Source organism: Arvicanthis niloticus, chromosome 4 (assembly GCF_011762505.2).
Source record: "Arvicanthis niloticus isolate mArvNil1 chromosome 4, mArvNil1.pat.X, whole genome shotgun sequence".
Taxonomy (NCBI): domain Eukaryota; kingdom Metazoa; phylum Chordata; class Mammalia; order Rodentia; family Muridae; genus Arvicanthis; species Arvicanthis niloticus.
In genome coordinates this window covers 84,855,678-84,877,357 of record NC_047661.1, presented here as the reverse complement: position 1 = coordinate 84,877,357, position 21,680 = coordinate 84,855,678, and the positions used below count along the sequence as shown (strand labels likewise).

Sequence of the window (21,680 nt, the reverse complement as noted above, 5' to 3'; positions counted from 1 at the left end):
CTGGGCTTACTTCTCCTTAGAAGGGAGCATGGCATATCAAACTGTGTGCTTCTGGGACTAAGGAAATGCCTTCATCAGTGAAAGGCTCGCCTTGCAGGAACAAGAACCTGACTTTGATCCCCAATACTCATGGGAAAATGTGAGGCACCGTGGCACATGATTGTGATCATAGTGCTGGAGAGGTGGAGACAGGAGGCTCTCTGGCTCTCATTGTTCAGCTAGCCTAGCTTAGTCAGCTAGCTCCTGGCCAACAAGAAGCCCTGTCTCATATAAAGTGGACAGCTCCCGAGGAATGACATCTGAGGTTATCCTCCAGCCTCTACGTGTCCAAGCACACACATGGATGTGCACTTCCCCCACAGGGTAGCAAGGCTCTTCGGGCAGCAAAGACAGTGATGGAACAGGAGGGATGCCATGTGGGGAGATGGTCAGCTTGCAGGGCAGCACTGCAGTAGTGGTAATCCTTCTTGCTCCCACAGATGGATGCTTCTTTCCTGCCTTGTGCTTCTTGATGGGAAAACATTTGTCACTTGTCACCCCTTGGTTGCTCATTGGTTAAAAGCAGTACCCACTAACTGGTGACAGTTTCCTATTGGGGATGTGCTTTGGGGTCCAGAGTCTTTTTACTAAGAGAATATGAGAACCACAGATGCCATCGATCTTCTATTTTGGGATAAAACATTTGATACCAACTCAAAAATGCATTGGAATATTATGCTTTTTTAGGCACATTTCAATAAGTACTTTTCTAGCAATGATAGCCTAGGAGAAGTCAGTTGTGCCGGAGGGGGTGTGCTTTTTCAACAATATTCAGATATTTACTGGCTGATAAAATAATTAAGCAATTTCCCTTTGTCAAAGCTTCTGTAACCTCTTCTTTGCTGTAGCTAATCTAATGCATGAGAACTAAGGTTTGGAGAGATTATTCAATGGCCACCTTGCTTGGCGTGGTCTATCAAAGCTCTTCTGAGCCTCAGTGCTGCCATTTGCCACAAAAGATTGCTGCAAGGTCACAGAGTCCTTTAGAAATCCTGAAAGGTCAGAATCAGTCTCTGAGATGCAGACCAGTTGCCATGGAGATTCTACTGTAATGACATCACTTTATTTAGGAACTAAATGAAAGAAATCTTCAGTCACATGTGTTCAGTTAGAGCCATTTCCTTGAGTCAGGACATGTGGAAAGAACTTCAAATCGTTGCCTACTTTGTTGGGAAACAGAAAAGAACAATTGAGTTGAGGGCTTTTGCCATAGTGTTTGTCAGCAAAAAGCCACAAAAGTCACATTTCTGAGCCTGTTTTCCTCACTTCTAAATTGAAGATTTCATTCCCACACTCAGGAATTTTTTCAAAGAAACCTAAGCATCCCCAAAGCTTCTAGATGGCGAAAGGCAGGGTATGTGGTAAGAGCCACTCCTGGCATTCCCAGTGTTCCCAGGAACAAACTACCCAAGGCTTTTTTTGTAGTTTATTTTCTCTCTCTCCTCTCCTCTCCTCTCTCCTCTCTCTCTCTCTCTCTCTCTCTCTCTCTCTCTCTCTCTCTCTCTCTATCTATCTATCTATATCTATATATCTATATATATATATGGTAGAAGACACACAAGTGCTATGGTATGTGGACACATGTGGAAGTCAGAGGACAACTTGGTTCTCTCTGACATCAGAGTACTGGGGATTAAACTTAGGTCAACAGGATTGGTGGCAGGCACCTCTACCTACTGAGCTATCTTACTGGCTCAGTAAGAAACTGAATACTACCAGTGTTTGTTTTCAGGGCTGGAATTTGATGTCATCCCTTTGAGACTTGTCAGTCAGCTGTAGGTACCTAGGGCTTGCTCCCCTCTTACTGAGTTTTGATGTATCTGGACTTCAGGGCCCAAGAATAACAAAATTAGAAGGGACTTTAGTTCAGGATGCTAAGTTTACCCAAGGATAAGGGAATAGGCCATGGCTAAAACAAGTTACAGGCTCCTTGCTAAAGAGAACAACATTAGATTCTATTTTCCCATCATTTATAACATCATGCCTCTTTCGCTTATTCTAGTTGACAAGCTTGCACGTGTGCTTATGCATGGTTGCTTGTGCTCCTCCACCCTACCACAACACCTTTTTTGTTTATGTATGGTACAGAGTCTCACTCTGTAGTCTAAGCAAGTCTAGAACTCACTGTGTAGTCCAAGCTGGCCTCAGACTTGAGATGCTTCTGCCTGGGCTTCTGGGAGTACCACAGCTGCCCAGCTGTTTTCCCCTTCTATGTCATATGCTCCATGAAGGCAGATGCTATCTATTTTGTCTTTGTAACCTCAGCAACTAGCATGTTCCTAGTTTGCAAAATGAAGGGTGCATAAGTGGGATGGGTGGGTCATGGGTGGGTGGATGGATGGATGGATGGATGGATGATTGAAAACTCAGAAGAGTATAGAAACAGAGTGTTTAATGTAGAGAGGAAAACTAGCTTGGGAAAAAGAAATGTTGCCCAGGGTCATATCTTAGAGAATCAATAATAAGTTTCTGAAAGAAATATAAACTACAATTGTTTCCTACAGGGGATAGAACCAGACAAGCCCTGAAGGCTGTTGCTTTCTGTATATCCCTCACCTCCACTGATCCCAAAACTTCTAGATGGCAAAAAGGCAAAGTTGCTGTGGAAGCCTTTCCTTTACCTCCTTATAGGGCTTGCTCTACGCCTGCATGAGACCCAAATCTCACAGGAGCAGCCTGAGACCTTGTAGCCTTATTTTCACATCCTCTCAGATCCTCTAGGCACTGGCCCATGGTGTGTCATTAATAGGTCTTTTGTCATTAGGATGCTCCTGGGATTTGGTGATGGTGGTGGGTTTCTGTTTTGAGTTTTTGTTTGTTTTATCTTACTCATTATTATTACTCATTATTATTAAAACTGAAATGTTTTCCTATGTTTCCAAACCTAGAGTGACTGGAATCCATTTTGTATCTATACCTATAGCCTCTACAATGTTCAAGGTGTTTCTATGGTTTCTGATCATAAAATGACTAAAGCAAACAGCATAGCCTTGGCTAAACAAAGGGGCTTGTGGTATTCTTTCAGTGGTCTTTCAGTTCTGCAAATGATTCAGAGCATAGGAGAAGGGTGAACTCACCACATGGTGACCTAGAGAACTTTTCAGATGGTAGGGCCTGCCTGTGTCCCAGGCAAAGACATACAGTCACAGTCCTCTCTCTATGAAAGGGGAAGGCTAAAGATAGGGTTCTGCTGGGGCTGAGGATGCAGGACTGAAGAATTAAGGATGGAACTTACCAAAGGTATAGATGGAGCTTGGCTTGCTTGCTGGTTTCTATTGATGCTTTTGCCAGTAACTATTCAAGGGAAAACAGAGACAAAAAGCTAAGGGCCAAGATCCCGGGCCCACCCGTCCCACACAGACCCCTTGGCAAAAAGACCTTTCCAGACTTTTTGGCCTGGTCAGGGGTGGTTATAGAAGCTCCATTATTTGACAAGAGCCTTGTCTCCAGCCCTATAGGTGAATAAAATGTTTCAAACAGGCAGTAAAAATATCAAGCTACCATCCAAAGCTTGTGTGCTGGGGAGGCAAGTAGCCTTATAGATATGGAACCTACATGTGGTTAACTCTGCCTTCTTTCTTCCCTGTCTGCACCTACCTTCACTTAAGACTAACATGCTTCTTCCACTACTTCTCATAATGCCTTTGTCACTATGAGGGTAGAGTACATCCTCCTCAGCCTGTGGGCTGGCTAGCTGCCTTGGTACCTAAGTGACTAGGTAATAAGAGGAGGGTCACATTCATGTGAAAGCTACTCCTTGAACTCTAGATGCCCCCAACCCCCTTCCAGACTACTTACCTTCTCTATTTCTTTGGCTTCGCCTTCCTCTGGACAAATGACTGATTATAAAGATGATCCCCAAACCAGTAATCAGTATACAAATGACCAGAATGGACATTCTAAAAGAAACCACATCAGATATCAGGTCTCTTGAAAGGAGACCTTTTGGTTTTCTTCTCACACCAGTTCCATCCCAGCCCCAACAGCTCTTGACAACTACATTCTGGAAGAGTGACCCTGTTCTTTGGACCACATTATTTGAATTTGATGGCCATTTGACCAAGCTGGGCCAGTGAGTCCTTCTCCAGAGGTTAAATGGGGACAGGGAATGGGGGGATAGTTCCGCTGTTAGAGTGCTTATGAACTTGGTGTGGTAGCACACACCAGTCATCCCTTTGCTCAGGAGAAGGAAGCAGAAGCAGGAGGATCAAAAGTTTAAGGTCAATGGTTAGCAACATAGAAAAATGGGAGGACTCTTTTTCAGATCCTGTCTAAAAACAAAAGAGAGATATCTCAGAAGTTAAGAGCACTTGCTGCTCTTTTTAAAAATATTTTTATTGGATATTTTATTTATTTACAATACAGATACCATTCCCTTTCCCCATTTCCCCTACCTAGAACCTCCCATTCCATCCCCACTCCTCCTTTTTGCTTTTATACCATTTTAGTTACATGCATGTATTAAGGTAAGTTCTAGCTTGAGGGTGTAGCAATACAATAGATGCAAATAGTCAAGAAACAAGCAATACAATAAACACAAATGGTCAAAGAAAAAGCAAGGCATTAAACCCAATTATGTGAACACTCCCTTGATACCTGTTTCTAAGGGCTTATCAGGATGACCAAAGTATCTGAGCCTACTTCCCTATCCTAGCCCAAGGTCATTTTCATGTCTGAAGCCTACTTCCTTGTTCTAGCCTAAAATTTAGAATCCTATCTGAAATTACTTTGTTCTAGCCTAATATTTAGATTCCTACCTGAAATTATTTCTTTGTTCTAGCCTAACATTTAGATTCCTGCTTGAAACCTACTTCCTTGTCCTTGGCCAATGTCATATTCCTGCTAAGCAGCCCATTTCCTTATCCTTGGCCCATGTAAGATTCTTGCCAAGCAGCCCCAAAGGCTCTCCTCCTCTTCCCCCTTTTCATTTCATTAACAAGACTGAGCCTGTCTTAGGTTGTTCTGATAAGAATGCCTTTCTTACCCATCATGGAATATGCATTATTAAAAGCAATGCACTTCTGTCTTAGGTTGGTAAGGCTCTGTGCAGAATCTTACCCATCCTTGGCTTGCCAGCCTATTAATTTATTTTTTATTATTTATTTATTTATTTATTTATTTATTTATATGAGTACACTCTAGCTGTCTTCAAACATACCAGAAGAGGACATTGGATCCCATTACAGATGGTTGTGAGCTACCATGTGGTTGCTGGGAATTGAACTCAGGACCTCTGGAAGAGCAGTCAGTGCTCTTAACCTCTGAGCCATCTCTCCAGCCCCAGCCTATTAATTTAACAACTCACTTGCTGCTCTTACAGAGGATCTGGCTCAGTTCTCAGCACCCACATGGCAGCTAATAACTATCTTTACTTCCAGAGGATCAAACTCCATTTTCTTGGCTCCACAGGGGCACACACACACACACACACACACACACACACACACACAATTAAAATGAATCAAACTTTTTAAAGAACAGAATAGAACTAGGGAAGAAGGACATAGAAAGATAAGGAAACAAATGTACATGCAAGCATCAGATGAAAATGGAGCTAGAGATGAAAATAAAGTCCTGATGAGGTCCTGGTGCCTGCATCCCTGTCTCTGCATTTCAGACAGCTCTCTTTCCTTAGGACAATGTGCCCTATTTATAGACTAATTAGAGGCTATTTTCTGCTATTTTCAAACAAAAAACTTAATCTTTTTAAAGAAACCAACCCATTACAATGAAGATTATTTAGGCAGAGAAACTACAGCTGAAAGTAGTTGTAACCTAGTAACTACATTATATTGTGGCTCACCCCATTCACACCCTGACCCAGCCATCTCCTCAGATCCCAACTTACCGAGAGCTCTCTGCCTTTTGGACAGCTTTGGAAGTCCTACAGCTCCGGGTCCTGTTGCCTGAAGGATCTGAATCAGAAGGAACTTGTTGATAACAAAGCCTATTTGAGAGCCCTTCCTTTGCTTCCAGCTGCATCCCCACCTGCCTTTCTTTGCTCTCCAGAGAATAAGTGCATTATTGGCTTTTTGTGTAAGACAGTGACAGCAATAACTGTTACATAAACATGCTGTGGAGAGGGGACAAGGCTGGAATGAGAAGTAGGTGCTGAAATCCAACCCACAGTGCACCTGGTATGCAGCCTGCTACAGGGTCCTCTGCACCGAGGAAGGGACACCTTTCCCAGATTTGTACACAGGCCTTGTGAAGGCTAAAAGCAATTCGTGGTTAGAGTCCCAGGCTAGACTCATTCCCAAAGGGAAAAAGTCTTGATGTATCAAATAGACAGTCCCATCTTTAGAAAATGGATCAACCAATGACATAGTTCTTTTTTTTTTTTTCTCTATGTTTGTTTTAAAGGAGCAGGTTTTGATAAGACTCCTCTCTTCCTGAGCCTAAACCTCAAGAAATGCTATTAAAGGCAGACACACACAAAGCGGAAACATAGCCAGCATGGATGTTACCCCCTCAGTAGGTCACTTGCTGAATCAGTTACTAGTAGATTAAATGTGAGTAAGACTCTTCCCAGCACAGGGTGGGCATGAGGCTTCTCATGAGTCCTTCCAGTGTGTTTTCTTACTGCCACTGAGCTCTAGACAGTGCTTGAAAGCACATTGCTTCTCAAAATAGAAACAATGAGAGAACAGATCATGTCTTCCACAGCTCTCTGCCTTACAGATGCTAGAGGATTTCCCAGCCTACAGAGAAGGCACCTATGAACACTGAGAGATCCCAAAAATTAGCTCCAGCTAAAAATCACAGTTATTTGGCTTACAAAGACTTGGCCATCTGTTTCTAGTCCCTCCCAGTAGCCTCCATGGGTTAAATACAATCCACATTAGTAAAAATGGGTGCTGGCAAATTTGACCACAATACTTATATTAATTATTAAATCCCTCAAGCTGTACAGTTACAAGAGGCCTAAGTCTCTTTTTACAGCTTCACTCACTTTTTTTTCCCCATGAGACGGTAAAGAGCAGAGTGAGGTCCGCCCTCTGGCGGCGGGTGGCTTGCTCCTCACTCACTTCTTAAGGAGCCATCTCCAAGGTTCTAGACCTGCAAGGCTGAGCTTTCAAGACAGCATCAACGCCTTGACCTTCAGTACAAAGATCTCAGGTCTAGGAGACCTTCTAACCTCTTCCAAGGTCTATGAGCCGAGATGCTGTGAGGAAAGGGAAGTTATAAGCATACCTAGCACTTAGACACTCTTCTTCCCTACAAAATTCTACCTAAACCCCAGCTCCGTCCTACTTAGTGGGATCAAGATCCAGGTTACCTCAAATAATACAAGAGGAACTTGAGTTAGTAGCTACTTCCTTCAGTGAGATTTTTTGTTGTTTGTTTTGGGTTTTGTCTGGTTTTGTTTTTAGTTTTGTTTTGATACAAGGTCTCACTTTATAGCTCTGGCTGGCTTGGAACTCACTTATGTAGACCATGCTGGCCTCCAACATCCAAAGATTCACCTGCCACTGCCTTCCAAGTATTGGGATTAAAGGTATACACCACCAGACCCCAAATCCTTCAGTGAGTTTTTACCACCTCAACAAACACCCATTACCCTTTGAAGATTCCCTTGCCTGTCTCTTTACCAGGTGAAAAGCCTGTGGCCCGGTCTTCTCTGTTGTCAGTCACAATCAGCTGCGTAAAATCCATGTCATCTCTGGCAAAGTCCCGCTGGATACCACACCAGTACCAGCCTGTATCCTCCTTGACCAGGCAGGACACAGTGATGATGAGTTGCTTTCCTGTGTCCTTCAGGGCCACACGGTTGGTGCTATTAGGGGTGAAGGCAATAATGTTGCACGAGTCCCTGAAATAGCCACGGCACCAGTATTTGGTGTGGTCCTTGTAGTGTTCATCGTAGTTACAGATTGCAGAAGCTGTGTCCAGCTCAACGCCTGATTTTACCTTTTCATCCATGACCATGGCATCTGTGAACAAATAAATACACACACACACACACACACACACACCGTGCTCATTATTCTTGAAGACACACCAAATCTCTCCTGGGTCATGGAAGACAGTTCATTGGAATTTGGATTTTGTTCATTTATAAATGGTCAGTACTATGGGTTGAATTGTGTATGTTCTTCATTATGTCGAAACCCTAGTCCCTGTGTTATGTGTTATGACTGCACTTGGAAACAAGACATTTAAGAAACAATTATATTTCTGGGGTGACTCTCAAACTTTTAAAAAATTTTTGTTAATATCTTATGTTTATACGCGTTCTTTTCCTGCATGTATATAAGAGCACCATCCCTCCACCCAGCACCCAAATGTCAGAAAAGGACATCTCCTGGAACTGAAGTTACAGTGTGAGCTACCTGCTGAGTCTCTCCAGCCCCTCACTAGGGTACTTCTTTATCTAATATGGCTGGTGTGTTTACTTAAATTCTTGTTAGGCAAAACCATGTGAAGTCACAAGAAGACAGCCAGTTGCAAGCCAGAAAGAATCTCCAGAGTGACACCATCTCTGAAGAAACCTTTATTTGGGGATTTGTGATAGTTAATCTTGATGTCAGTTTGATTGGATTTAGAGATGCCTAGATTAACTAAGCATATCTCTAGATGTTTCTATGTGGGTGTTTCCAGAGAAAATTAACTAAGGGAAAAAGACAGACCTCCCTGAATGTAGGTAGCCCTAATCCATATGCTTAGCTCCCAGTAACCCTTGGAGAGGTCTTTCCTCCGAGCCTGAGAATGTGTGAAATGTGGACATAGGATCACTGAAGAGCTTGAGGTTTGCTGTGCCCTTCGCCCTGCCCCTAGCTTCCTACCTTATCTTGGCAGCCACTAAAAGGAAGTGAAAGGTTAGGAGGCTTGTTCTGGCTGCAGAGAACTGAAAATAAGGGGATTTGTGATTTTAGGACCTGATAACTTGCTGTACAAGACCAGTGTAATCTTTTTTGTTTGATTGGTTGCTTGGTTTTAGTTTTATTTTCAAGACAGGATCTCTCTATGTAATCCTGGCTGTCCTGGAACTTGACTTGAGACCAGGCTGGCCTCCTGAGTTCTATGATTAAAGGTATGCACCACCACTGCCCACCTCCAGTGTAGGCATTTTTATCATATCAGGATATTTTGTAATGGGGAAGTAATGCATGCAATGTCCAGTTTCACTATGGCTTGGAAAATATCTGATAAAAGACAAGAGAGAGGACAGCAGAGTCCATCACTCTCAGCCTTCCAAGTGTATGCTAAGGGAACCCTACCCCACCACCACTAAGAGGCTGCTTCCAGCGTCTTACAGGAGATAACACATTTCTAAAAAACAAACTCATATCCTAAGTGTCAATTTCTTCTCATCACAACCAGATGAGAAGATCTTGTGATCCTCAGTTCATAGGCAAGAATGTTGACCCATAGAGGTCTGCAGTAAGTCTACAGGGAGCACAACCAAGAGGTGACACAGCTTGGGGCAAGTCCAGTTTCTGACTACCATCTTTGGTGTCAGGCTTAAGCAGAAAGGAGATAAGCATGTCTGCCTATATCTGTGCAAACACGTGAGGGAAGAAAGGAGGGAGGGGGAGAACTGGGGACACTGAGAAAAAAAAAAAACCTACAGAGCCCTAATTTTAGTGAAGGTTTTCAAATTCCCCACAGCTCCCTTATCAGAGGCAAGAACCTAGGACCTCTTAGTAGGACCTGTTAACATGACATATTTTCACCTCTTCTTATTCTCCCTTCCAACTATTGATATGCTTTAAACTGCTACACCAAGCAGAGAGGAAGACCTAGATCCCTCAGAAGGTTGTGGCTTAGCGGGCAGAAGTGTTCCTCACCAACATCTTACCCGCAAAGAGAGCCAAGGAGAGCAGAAGGAGCAGCTCCATGCTGAGAAGGAAGTGAGCCTTCAGCTGGAATAATAAGGAGGAGGAGCTCAGGAGCCCTGGATCTGTTTGAGGGAAACACATGATTGAATGGAGGCGGTTTTATCCTACTTAAAGGGAGAACCACCAGTCATTCTGAGCAATATTGCTCTGCAGAGCCATCTGGGTTGTGTCCTCAGTAAGGGGAACTCATCAGAGGGATATCACTCATGAATGAAATATTATCTTTGCAGCAACTGTGAAAATCTGAGCTCCCTGGACTGAGCGCAGAGTCCTCGATGGAGGAGTTGGAGAAGGGACTGAAGAAGCTGAGGGGGGTCTCAGCCCCATGGGGGGGGCAGTAAATAACAGTGTCAACCAGCCAGACCCCTCGGGGATCCTGGGGACTGGACCACCAACCAAAGAGTACACATGGAGAGACCCATGACTCTGGCCACATGTGTGGCAGATGATAGCCTTGTTGGACGTCAGTGGGAGGAGCGGCCCTTGGGCCTGAGGGTGTTCAATGCCCCAGTGTAGGGGAATCCCAGGCTGGGAATACAGGAGTAGTTGGGTAGACACCCTCACAGAGGCAGGAGTAGGGGAGTTGGGATAGGGAGTTTCCAAAGGGAAGACCTGGAAAGGGAAAAGCAATTGAAATGTAAATAAAGAAAATATCCAATAAAAAAATAAATGAAAAATTACCAAACACCTACAAAAAAATAAAATAAAAGAGAAAGAAAAAGAAAAATCTAAGCTCAGAGCCCAAAGTAGCAAGAGAACCAACCCCCTCCTTGACTAAACCCACTTGACATATATACATATATACCTTATAGACTCTCAGAAGTCATACCATCACCGGCATATGTTCATGTGAGCAACTGTATCCTCCCTCTTTTGCTGTTTGTTAAAAGAAGCTGCGCCTCTTATTCCCCCACCCCCATCATTCTTAGGAGGCCCAGTACTTATTTAGATGGGAAGAATCCCAGCAAAGAAACCCTTAAGCAACTTGAGTTTCAAACTGCAGTGAAGACCTAGGGAGTGTGGTTAGAGGTGGAGTATCCGGCTGTCAGAAGCATGTGTGCCTGCAAGCTAGAGTCCATGAATGAAGCTGTCAGCGTCCAGGACTGGAGCTTACAAATTCCAGAAAGCTTTTCTGAACAGAGCTGGGCCTTCACATCAAGTAGATCTTTTCATGCAGAAGCAGCTGTAGCTTCTTCTGATTCCTGATAAGTGCACATGTTCTGACCACTAGTCACGACAATGTAAATTCTTGAACCACCTTAAATTCTCAAATTTAAGCTGGATGCTCCTTCTTACCACCCTAGGGCTAGCTAGTACTTCCCTCCAAGGGCCAGATGTAGATTGCTTTTCTGCATTGTGCAATAGCAGCCTTTCTTGAGAAAGGGGGCACCTTCCTCTAATTCGCAGGAATTCAGCATATGCAGCTTGCATTGTGATAGGGTTTTACCTACATTACATTATCTGTTCCTCATTTAATATATATATATCCTCTCCCCCCAACAATATATGCAGACAAAAAGAAGACTAGAAAGAAGACTCTATAGGTTAAATAAGGATGAGTGAGGTGTGTTAGCAAATGAGAACCCATGAATTCATTACATTGCCTGGATAGTCGATGCTATTAGCTGTTTGTTTTAGGTATGTTAATGGTATCATCACAGCCTGTTCTAGCTAGCTTCTCTGTTGCTATGGTCAAAACACTGACCAAAAGGAACTTGGGTGAGTAAAGGGTTATCCTTTATAAGAGTTGCCTTGGTCGTGGTATCTCCTTACAGCGATGAAAATCCTAAATATGACAGCCTGCATGATAAACAAAACTTGGCAGTGTGATGTTTGTCTTTCAAAGGTAGTACAGATTTCCACCCCAGTCTTTTGTACTGCTACCTTGGGGAAGTTGGCCATTGTTTTATGAGGACTCAAGCAGGCAATGGAGAGCCTCACGTGAGAAGGAAAAACTTGCCTTTATCACCTTATCACTCATGCCTGAGTGTGTCAGAGCCCACTGGCACGAGTTCAAACAGTCTCTGAGGGGGGAGTGAAGATGATTATAGGAAAAGTAAAAAAATAAATATAGATTTATAAGTAAAAAAATAAATATAGATTTGGGAGGGCTGCTAGTGAATACCAAAGCATCCCCCTCTGTTTGTTTTGCATAGCCTTTTTATACCCCAGAGTGCAGTGGGAAAACAAACCACAGCTAGCAGAAACAATTGGTTTTCATCCAGAACTCCCCCCCAACCCCCGTTCCTTCCAAGGTCAATAGAACTTTTAGCCCCTTGCCTTGAGCTTCAAGTGTACCTCTTTCCCAAGGGTTCAAGCCTCAGCAGGCCGGGAAATGTGCCAGGAGATCCTAACCTGCCTTGACTCTGCCTGACTTTTTACTCAGAAGCAAGCAAATGGCTCCCGACACCTGAGTCACTTTGGTGGTGGCCATGATCAAGCTCTCAGACGTCTGACCCAGCAGTCAATCTCATGAGAGATCAAGGATGACCCTGAACCTCGGAACGTCCTGCTTCCCTCTCCACAGTGCTGGAATTTTGGTGTGTGCTATCTCTGAACAACACTGACTGGTTTGTATCTAGTATTGACAGAGATAAAGACTGCATTTTAAAAAAATCAGTATTATTATTTTCTGAGTAACATTGACAGTAGTAAGCATTTATTATCTCCTCCTGGTCTGTCTGGGTCACAGATCCAGGACCATCCTTTGCTATATATATCAAGTTCAAGGACAACCTGGATTATGAGATTCCGTCTCAAATTGGAATATCAAATAAATAAAACAAATAAGAAGATAGGACTATGAAGATGCCTACAGTCAGTGTTAGCTGGAACTGCTAATTCTGTTCCTCTCTCTTAAGGATATCATTAACCTTTAGATTTGGGGCAGGGAAGAATACACAGATTCCTGAGAACCCACATGGTAAACGGAGAGAACCACCTCTACAAAACTGTCCTCTGACCTCCACATGTGTGCTGTCATGTATGCCCTGCCACACATCCACACATCCACACGGCATAAATGGTGTTAGCCCCTTGTTTCAAATGAGGAGAGCACACAGCAGTTTAAGTAAGTGGGCCAAGTTCAGACTTACTAAAGTAGAGCTCGTGTGATCTGATGTGAAATCTACTGGAGTTGGAAAATAAGAGCAACGAAAACCTCTTTCCACTGCATTGTCTCCTCTCTCTCTCTCTCTCTCTCTCTCTCTCTCTCTCTCTCTCTCTCACACACACACACACACACACACACACACACACACACACACACACACACACAGCCATCGTACTGCAGAAATGTAGAGCACTTTAGGGTTTACAAAGAGAATTACCTTGTAAAGTCATCTGTCATCTGAGTAAGCCAGGCTTCTTACTCCTGTCCTACCCAGCTATGGTGGTTAGGGGCAGTGTTTTTTTCTACAAAACATGCCTGGAAAGTATGCATATGGGTGATGGTATCAGCGTAGGATTCTAATTCACAACCTGAAGCAATCTGCCAGGAAAGCAGCCACCGATCTACAACACACAGTACTCCAGCCGACAGTCAATGGGATTTTTAGGGAGTGGAGTTGTTATCTCTAGCAATGATCTTTGGAAGTCAAACAAGAGCCCTGTTGACAATTATCCTCAAGTCACCAGTGTTGTCTAATAAGTGGTAGCTTCCTTAATATTTGTTCTTACTGCAGCTTAGGACGAATCAGATGTGTTCCCAGCTCTGTAGCATCCGAATGGCCAGGTGCTACACCCTCCAACAAGGACACAACTCAAGCCTCTTCTTGTTCTCTTTTCTGCTTCAAAAAACCCAAAGGGCTGAAATAGCTCCAACATTTAGGGCCTCTTCATCATCAAATTAAAAATCACCTCTGTGAGCACTGAAGAATCACCCACAAACTTAACCCAGACAGCCACACCACCAAAGTCAATTAACCAACTGCAGAACCAACCCTCTAGTAATAGACTTAACACTTTGGCCAATCAAATACCCTTTCTTTGTTGGGCTTCCACAAAGACTTTGCAAAAAGCCTCTCCAAGTCTGTCCCCAGCAGTACGAAGCCACTTGCAGTCTACAGCCACCCTGTTCATGATTCTTGCAACACTCAAGACAAGCTCATTAACATTTCAATGTGCTTTGCTTATTCATTCTTTTATGAGAGGGACAGGTGCTCTTCTACAGTCTGGTCTCTCATTCTCCTGCCTCAGGTCACAGAGTGCCTTGATTACAAATGTGCATCACTATACCTAAGTTTCTCTTAAGCAACCATAAAGCTTCCCTACTCTTCTGCTTGCCTGAATCTGGGCCAAGTGCTGCAGCAAGTTTAGAGTAAACTAGATGTGAAAGCTCATGCCTGTAATCCCAGCACTGGGGAGGCTGAGACAGGAGGACTACTATGAGTTCTCATGAGTTTTAATGATAGTATAGGCTACATAGTGAACTCTAGTCCAATCTCACTGAAAACTTTCTGTCTCCTCCCTCTCTATCTCCCTCTCTTCCTTTTGCTCTCTCTCTCTCTCTCTCTCTCTCTCTCTCTCTCTCTCTCACACACACACACACACACACACACACATACACACACACATACACAAAGGTAATAAAAAATGGAAGAGGAGAAATAACCTTTTCTAACTCTTGATAGGCTAGTCTCTATTTCCACTTGATTTATATTTTTAAAAATCAAAGTAATAAACTCATATATTTAGCACATACATTTGTTCAGTGTCTTTATATGGAAGAGGAGGAAGCCACCCCTATATTTGTCTGTGTGTCTCTGTACCTCTTTTTTATAGAGAAAAATTTCCAGTTAGCTTTCCTTTCAGGATAAAAACTTGCTGGCCCTATGGGAAGATGCCTGACACAACATTCTCTAAACCTGAGACCAGAGTAGATCTACTCAGATGTAGCCAGAGATTTTTGGTTTGTCTTTGTTAAATACTCTATGCTAAGAGTATTTTTCACATGCCGAGCTTCAGCTTCTTCTGAGTCTGGGTTTTGGCTTCTTCCAAGCTGACATAGCTCTTTATCTCAGGAGATTCTCACTTGGCAAGAATGAAAATACCCAGGTCCCAGCAAGCCACCAGTGACAGTCGGAGGGGCAAAGAAAAAAAGCAAAAGTACTTTTCAGAACCTCATAGGCATGATCTAATGACACCTGCAAGCCGGGTTCTGATTGTGCTTCCCACTGGAAGAGAAGTGATCACTTTGGATCAAGTCTCCTAAAAAGGGGGAGACTGAGCTCTGCTACAATAATGGAGCTTGAAATTAAAACTCAAGAGGTGCAGTGTGGAGAGTACCGAGAAACTAAGTCTCTACAGCACTTCCCCCTTACTGTCCGGCCAACGGAGCAGAGGTTGTGACACCCCAGAGCAAGCCCAGGGCCTCTTCCTGGAGCTACCTTTGAACTAAATCAGAGACTCTGTAAGGGGAAGCCCTGAGTTCTTGATTCTTCTCGGATGACAGAATAAGAAAGAAGGGAGACACTGTATTGATTTGCTGAGAACCTCAAGACAATGGTTCCAATCAAGCAAAGAGAAGTGGAAACCTGAAAGTGGAATTGGCTATTCCTGAAGTTTGTCTGAAGCCTTGCCCTAGGCCAGAGCCCAGTCACCTAATTCCTCTTGTCATCACTTCAGGGACAGTGTCTCGGGAGTGAGAGTCCATGGGTAGCTTCGGTTCCAGAGAGGCAAAAGCAAGGGTGGGCCCTCCCTGCAGGGCTCAGTGACGTGACTGAGCCTCAAGTGCACCATGATGATCAATCTTCTTTCATTTTTCTCATTCGCCCATCCCCTCGTGACAAGGTCTCACTGTGTATCCCAGGCTGGCCTAGTACTCAAAACATACACAGGGCTACCATTAGACTCACAGAGTTCTCTGCCCCTCTAGTACTGAGATTAAAGGTTCCGTCCATCATACTTGGCCAATGGTTAACTTTTGTTTCCCAGATCACAGAGACAATGTGACCAGATGCCTCACTCTCACACCATCATGTCTTACCCACCATGATCGACTGCACCTTCACACTGAAATAAAAATAATTGTAGTAACCACTTACAGAATTTCAGAGCCAAGGGGCACTTAAAATCTCAGTGGCTGGAAAAGAATTGACAGGGCTAGGGAAAGAGTTTAATCCATAGCAACCTCTCTCCCCTCCCCCACACATACACACACACAAAGCTGGACACTATGGCCTACGATCACAATCATAGCCCTGGGGATGCTGAGATAGCCAGATATCTGATATCTGGGCCTTGCCACCTAGACTAATTGTTAAGCTCAAGGCCGGTTAAGAGAATCTGTTTCAAAATAAACAAAGTGGGCAATGCCCACCTTGGTGGGAGAAGGGATATCTGAGTTTGTCTTCTGACTTCTACATGCAAAATTCACATGCACACCCCACCACCACCACCACACCTACATGTGTACCTTCTCACCCAGGAATGTGTGCACACACAAACCCAGAAAATGAGAATGACTTTTTGCCTCATATTCTATAACGGAATTTTAGCAGGCACTCAAAGATTGCCTTTACTAAAAAGCACTGACTCCTCGTCTGGGTTCACAAAGTAACGAGGAGCCCAGCAAAAGCCTGGCCTCCCTGCCTTCATTTTCCATCTGTATCCTTTAAGCAATCTGTTTGCCTACATGTGAGCTACTTGAGGAGTATGTGGTGGCTTGGATCAGAAATGCACCCTCCCCACCCCTGCTGGTCCTCAGTTGATGGCACTGCTTTGAGCTTTGTGGATGGAAGCAGCCTTGCTGAGGGGTGTGCAACACTGAATGAGGTTAGACTTTGAGAGGTTGAAGCCTTGCTGCTGCTTTCTGTTTACTCTCTACTTCCTGATTCTGGTGGAGATGTGATCACTCAGCTTCCAGCTCCAGCTCCCATGCCTGACTCTTGACGCCATGCCCACTCCCTACCATCGTGGCCTCTAATTCCCTCTAGAACGAGAAGCCCAAATAAATTCGTTCTTCTACAAGTTGTCTTGGTCATGATATATTTTTTAAAAGATTTATTTATTCATTTAATGCATATGAGTACACTGTTGCTGTCTTTAGACACACCAGAAGAGGGCTTCGGATCCCATTATAGATGGTTGTGAGCCACCATGGGTTGCTGGGAATCGAACTCAGGACCTCTGAAAGAGTAGTCAGTGCTCTTAACCGCTAAGCCATCTCTCCAGCCCGGTATATATATATATATATATATATATATATATATATATATATATATATATATATATATATATATTTAACAGCAACAGAAAAGTAACAAATACAGAGTATCTGTATAAAATCTTGTGATAACTTATTTCATTCCTCCATACTAGCTGAAGCCACAAATGTGTGTATGTGTTAGTGTCAGCTTTCTCAAATGTCCTGTTCCAGACTTACAGAGCACACCTAAAGATCGCCAGCTGTAGCCAGGTGGTGGTGTTGCCTGCCCTTAATCCCAGTACATGGGAGGCAGAGGCAGGCATATCGCTTGAGTTTGAGGCTAGCCTGGTCTATACAGAAAATTCCAGGACAGCCAGGGCTACACAGAGAAACCCTATCTCAAAACAAAAACAAACAAACAGACAAACAAAAGCAAAAAACAAACAAAACAAACAACAAATAAATTTCCAGTTGTCCTAAACCTGCAGTTGTCTTGGATTTCAAGAACATCAGAACCTTGTATAATAGACCACCCCATTCCCTCCCAAGAGGACAGCCATCTACAATGGTGAAACTGTACCTTGGAGCAGGAATGACTGTGTTTCAGAAGCAAGCAGGAGGAATGCCAAGAGGCGTCAACTGTGCTTGCAAACCCCAAGCGATACCAGCAAAGAGCTACATGTCAGTTGGACATCATCTTTTATTTGCTCATATGCACCCACACAGGTGGATTTAGTCCGCTCTAAATTCAATTCACTCCTTCTGTTCCAATGCCCTAGGGATCTTTTAAAGCAGGTTCTGTACATCCAGCCCCACTAGAGTCTTCCTTTGATAAGACGAGACTCCCTCAATATTCCATTGCTTCTTGAGTCTGGGAAGGAAGAGCAGAGTCCGTGATAATCAGGAATGTGTTGCCTTCATGTCAGGCTTCCACAGAATTGAATTAGAGAAGCTCAAGAAAGTAATTGAGGCAGAAGGAGAAAGGAGGAGTGGAGGGAGGAGTGGAGGGAGGAGTGGAGCTCTGTGGCAACTAGCCCAATGATGCCACTGCAGTGGAAGGAAGCAAGAATGTCTGATAAGTCTTTATAGTGTTTAACTGGTGCTGAATGTGAAGGCAGATGATCTGGCTCTTTATCTGTCATCATAACTACTCAGTAGTCTGTTCGATATTTGAGTTCAAAGAATCTGAGTTCTGACAGAGCCTGCAAGCTCTCAGGATCAGAATGTAGGTTTCTTTGAACTTTTTTATTTTGCAGGCATAGACGATAGGGTTCATCATGGAGTTTGCATGAGACAACAGGATGCCCAGGCACATTGCAACTTCTGGTATGTCTACATCAAAGTAGGAAATAAAGTTGTTGATGGACAAAGGCAGCCAGCACAACACAAACAAGAAGAGAACCAGAAACAGGGACTTAGCTGTCTTGAACTCTCGTCCGTAAAATGCACGTGTCTCTCTGAAGCCAGACAGGTTTTGACTGAGTTTGTTTCGGATGATGTGGAAGATGTTCAGATAGATGACACACATCACAACCAGGGGGATGAGGATCCAGGTAACAAAGCTGAAGAAGACCATGTAATCCAAACTGACCACGGAACGGAAGCGGCAGGAAAGAATGGTGGTATTTTGAGAGAGTTCTGAGGTCACTTTTCTATTCCAGCCAAACATGGGGGTCAGTCCCACAAGTAAGGAAACTAGCCAGCAAAGGCCCAGGAATAGCCATATTCTTCTCTGAGTGGTAACCGTTCTATATCTGTTTAAATGGGGGGAAATGGTGAGTTCACAACAAGAAATGACTACCTGGGAGAAAATGAGAAAGACAAAGTAAGCTCTCCCAATTCCCTAATCTGCTGTGGTGAAACACCCATGGTGGAATGTCACTCTGACTAAATTCCACTAGATACAAAGACAAAATGAAAATAGAATGATCCAGAAACTCCTCTGGAGCATTAAAAAAAAAAAAACAACAACAATAGAGAATTACCAGCAGTATGTTTCCAAGAATCAGGTTACCTACATGCCTCCACTCAACCATGGCTCCAAGAATTTTTTTTTTAAATTTATGCATTTTATTTTATGCATATGAATGTTTTGTTTGCGTGTATGTTTGTGTACCATGTGTGTGCCTGGTGCCCAGGGAGGTCAGAAGAAGGGGGATCTGGATCTCCTGTAACTAGAGTTATGGGCAGGATGGTGCTGGGCGCTGGGAACGGAACCTGAGCAAGAATAACAGGCACTTTTATCTACTGAGCCACCTCTCCAGCCCTTCCCTGTCCTGCAGTGTAAGAGTTACTCTAAGTCTTGGGAGTTTCAAGCAGATGAGAATCTCCTCCAAGCCTTCTGGTGTACTGTGCTTTGTGTTGTCTCGGTTGGCTATTGTACAGGACTCACAAGCTGTACTACACCCCCACACTTCTATCTGTCCCTGCCCCTTTCCACCCGGGCATCTATTCTGGTGTTTGACTTAACCAATCAGAGTTTTGTGAAGTTTATGTTGAAGAGTTTCAGAGCCCTTAATAGTTTCATCCTGGGGAATCATCATTTCTGCCTAAAATAATCCTTCCTATATAGCCTAAAACAGACTACACAAGAATGGAACTAAGGCTTATCTCAACTAAACCTCGTAGCTAACTAGAGATATTTCATAACAATCTCTATTTTATTGATGGTGGTGGCATAGCTACCGTTTACTAAACACAGGCTCTAGGCAGGGTTTTTCTGAGAACTTTAAACTTATTGGCTTTATACTTAACTTTATAAAGGTAAAATTATTATCTTCATTTTATAGATCTTAAAAGATGTAAAACAGCATTGGATGATGTACAGAAGCCAGAATGGCAGCACTACAATTGAGTGGAGGTGAGCCTGGTTTAGATGCTCAGAACCACTCCGAGAGGTAGAGACTGAAGCCGAGAAATAATGTGCCCAGTGTCAGATCACAAGGTCAGGGAGAGGAACCCAGACTTGTGTATAGCTTGTTTGTAGTTTCTGTGCTATGTTCTTCCCCCAAGAGAAACCAGAAGAAACCAGGGAATGTGATTTCTCATTGGACTGTCCTCTTTGCAGGGCACAGAAAATGATACTACCATTTTGCAAACAACAACATCTTTATCTCAGGAAAGTTTTACATTTCATTAAAAGAAAAATATACATCTAAGAATCCCTTTTCAACATTAGGACAGGCTCAGACAGAAGTGGCATTAAGATCTTACATCTGTGAAGCCACACGCCCATCTGTTTATCTCTTCTTATGCCTGTCTTCCACTTCTCCTAAAACAGGATATTCTATCTAATGGGTCGCTATCACTTTGAAAACTTGAGATCAGATTTTTTTTTTTTTAAACTGAAAAATACATCACATTTTCATCATCTTTGGCTACCCTGGCCAGAAAGCAGACACCCATATTCAATGGAGAAGGGCTCAGAGCGCCCCCATTTCCTATTCCCATATCTCAGCTCTTCATGCCTAATGTCTTCACAAACCATGTGGTGCAAAGATATTCACTGCCCTTTTAAAATATCAAGGGTCAGTTTTGGCTCATTTCCATGAAAGGATCTGGGGGCCAAACTTGGTAGCTCTACTCTTCAGCCTTCTAACTACTGACCCACCCCTTCTTCAACCAGGTTACCTGACTGTCAGCTTGACCCGCAGGTATCGGTCTACGGCAATGGCCAGCAAGGACATGATGGAGGCATGGGTGAAGATCAGAAGCACACAGGACATGAAAAGGCAGGCATAGAAGTGCATCTTGACTTCCAGGCTGATAACAATAGCCAAAGGTATGACCAGAACCCCAACAGCAATGTCAGCTAGTGCTAGGGAGACAATGAAATAGAACGTGGTGGTCCTCAGAGTGGGGTTCAGCTTGACCACCCAGATGACCAGCATGTTGCCCACTACAGCACAGAGCCCAATGGCAACCTCCATGGTGATATAGATGATGTTCAACAAGTCAGTCGCCATGGTATTATTAGCTTTTATGCTGTCTCAAAAAAGCTTCAGGTGGAACCTTCTGTTGGTTCTTCAGCAGGATGTGTATGGGCCAGTGGACCTAGCTCTTGTCAGACATCTGCCCAGAAGTTAAAATGTAGCAATAGTCCAGAGAATTCACAACTTGCTCATTCCTTCTGGTACGATGCTCTCTTAGAGACTCTTCTCAGAAAGGGCCCTTTACAGGACCATCAACCTCAGCCACGTATCCGTGCCTTCCCAATAATCTGGAGGACACAGTTCTATGAAGCCAAAAATCTGAGAGTGCCGCTGTTCTTACTTCCCCAGGCAAACAGAGTCAGGGCTTCTGCTGTCCCCTGGGCCCCAGAGAACTTTCAAGCTCCATCAAGATAAGCACCCCTCTTTAGAGTGTTTCAAGAAGTGAGATAGTCCAAGAGGAAGTACAGGGCCAGGAACCCTCAGAAGAAGAAAAAAAAAAAAAAAAAAAAACAGATGGAAAGAGCATAGGAGGCTGGCCTGAGTCACATGGAGGCGGCTCAAAGAGGAGATTAGAGCCAGGGTCTGTTACTGAAAGCTGACACTCTCAGCTACATAGACAGCTAAAACAGGGGGATTACAGGTTTAAGGCCTGTCTTGGTTACAGAGTTAAGGCCAGCCTAAGTAATTTAACATGTCTCAAAAAGAAAGAAAGGAAGCAAG

General features: G+C 43.7%; 2 protein-coding genes across 9 annotated transcripts in view; both read right to left on the bottom strand.

Moving 5' to 3' along the window:
• Positions 1 to 1,074: 1,074 nt before the first annotated feature.
• Positions 1,075 to 21,680, bottom strand: part of Tmigd3 (transmembrane and immunoglobulin domain containing 3) — a 65,774-nt gene continuing 45,168 nt past the window's right edge. For 2 of the 8 annotated variants that reach the window (XM_076933069.1, XM_076933068.1), the window contains exons 2-7: positions 9,842 to 9,943; positions 7,620 to 7,973; positions 5,888 to 5,954; positions 3,838 to 3,938; positions 3,275 to 3,333; positions 1,075 to 1,202 (exon numbers count right to left, since the gene is read on the bottom strand). In XM_076933069.1, the coding sequence (XP_076789184.1) occupies positions 1,200 to 1,202; positions 3,275 to 3,333; positions 3,838 to 3,938; positions 5,888 to 5,954; positions 7,620 to 7,973; positions 9,842 to 9,881 (624 nt within the window). In that variant the 5' untranslated portion in view covers positions 9,882 to 9,943 and the 3' untranslated portion in view covers positions 1,075 to 1,199. The remainder of the gene's footprint in view (positions 1,203 to 3,274; positions 3,334 to 3,837; positions 3,939 to 5,887; positions 5,955 to 7,619; positions 7,974 to 9,841; positions 9,944 to 21,680) is intronic. The other 6 variants (XM_076933072.1, XM_076933071.1, XM_076933070.1 and 3 more) reach the window with 3 other exon arrangements.
• Adora3 (adenosine A3 receptor) lies at positions 17,711 to 21,400 on the bottom strand. The gene is made up of 2 exons (XM_034500626.2): positions 20,659 to 21,400; positions 17,711 to 18,782 (listed from the first exon to the last, which is right to left on the bottom strand). The coding sequence occupies exons 1-2, from the start codon at positions 20,991 to 20,993 to the stop codon at positions 18,176 to 18,178; spliced, it is 942 nt and encodes a 313-aa protein (XP_034356517.1). The 5' UTR covers positions 20,994 to 21,400; the 3' UTR covers positions 17,711 to 18,175.

Coding starts and splice junctions, on each gene's coding strand:
- Adora3 (XM_034500626.2), bottom strand. CDS start 20,993: ATGGCGACTGACTTGTTGAACATCATCTATATCACCATGGAGGTTGCC. Junction 18,783..20,658: donor CGGGTCAAGCTGACAGTCAG/GTAACCTGGTTG, acceptor CCATTTAAACAG/ATATAGAACGGTTACCACTC.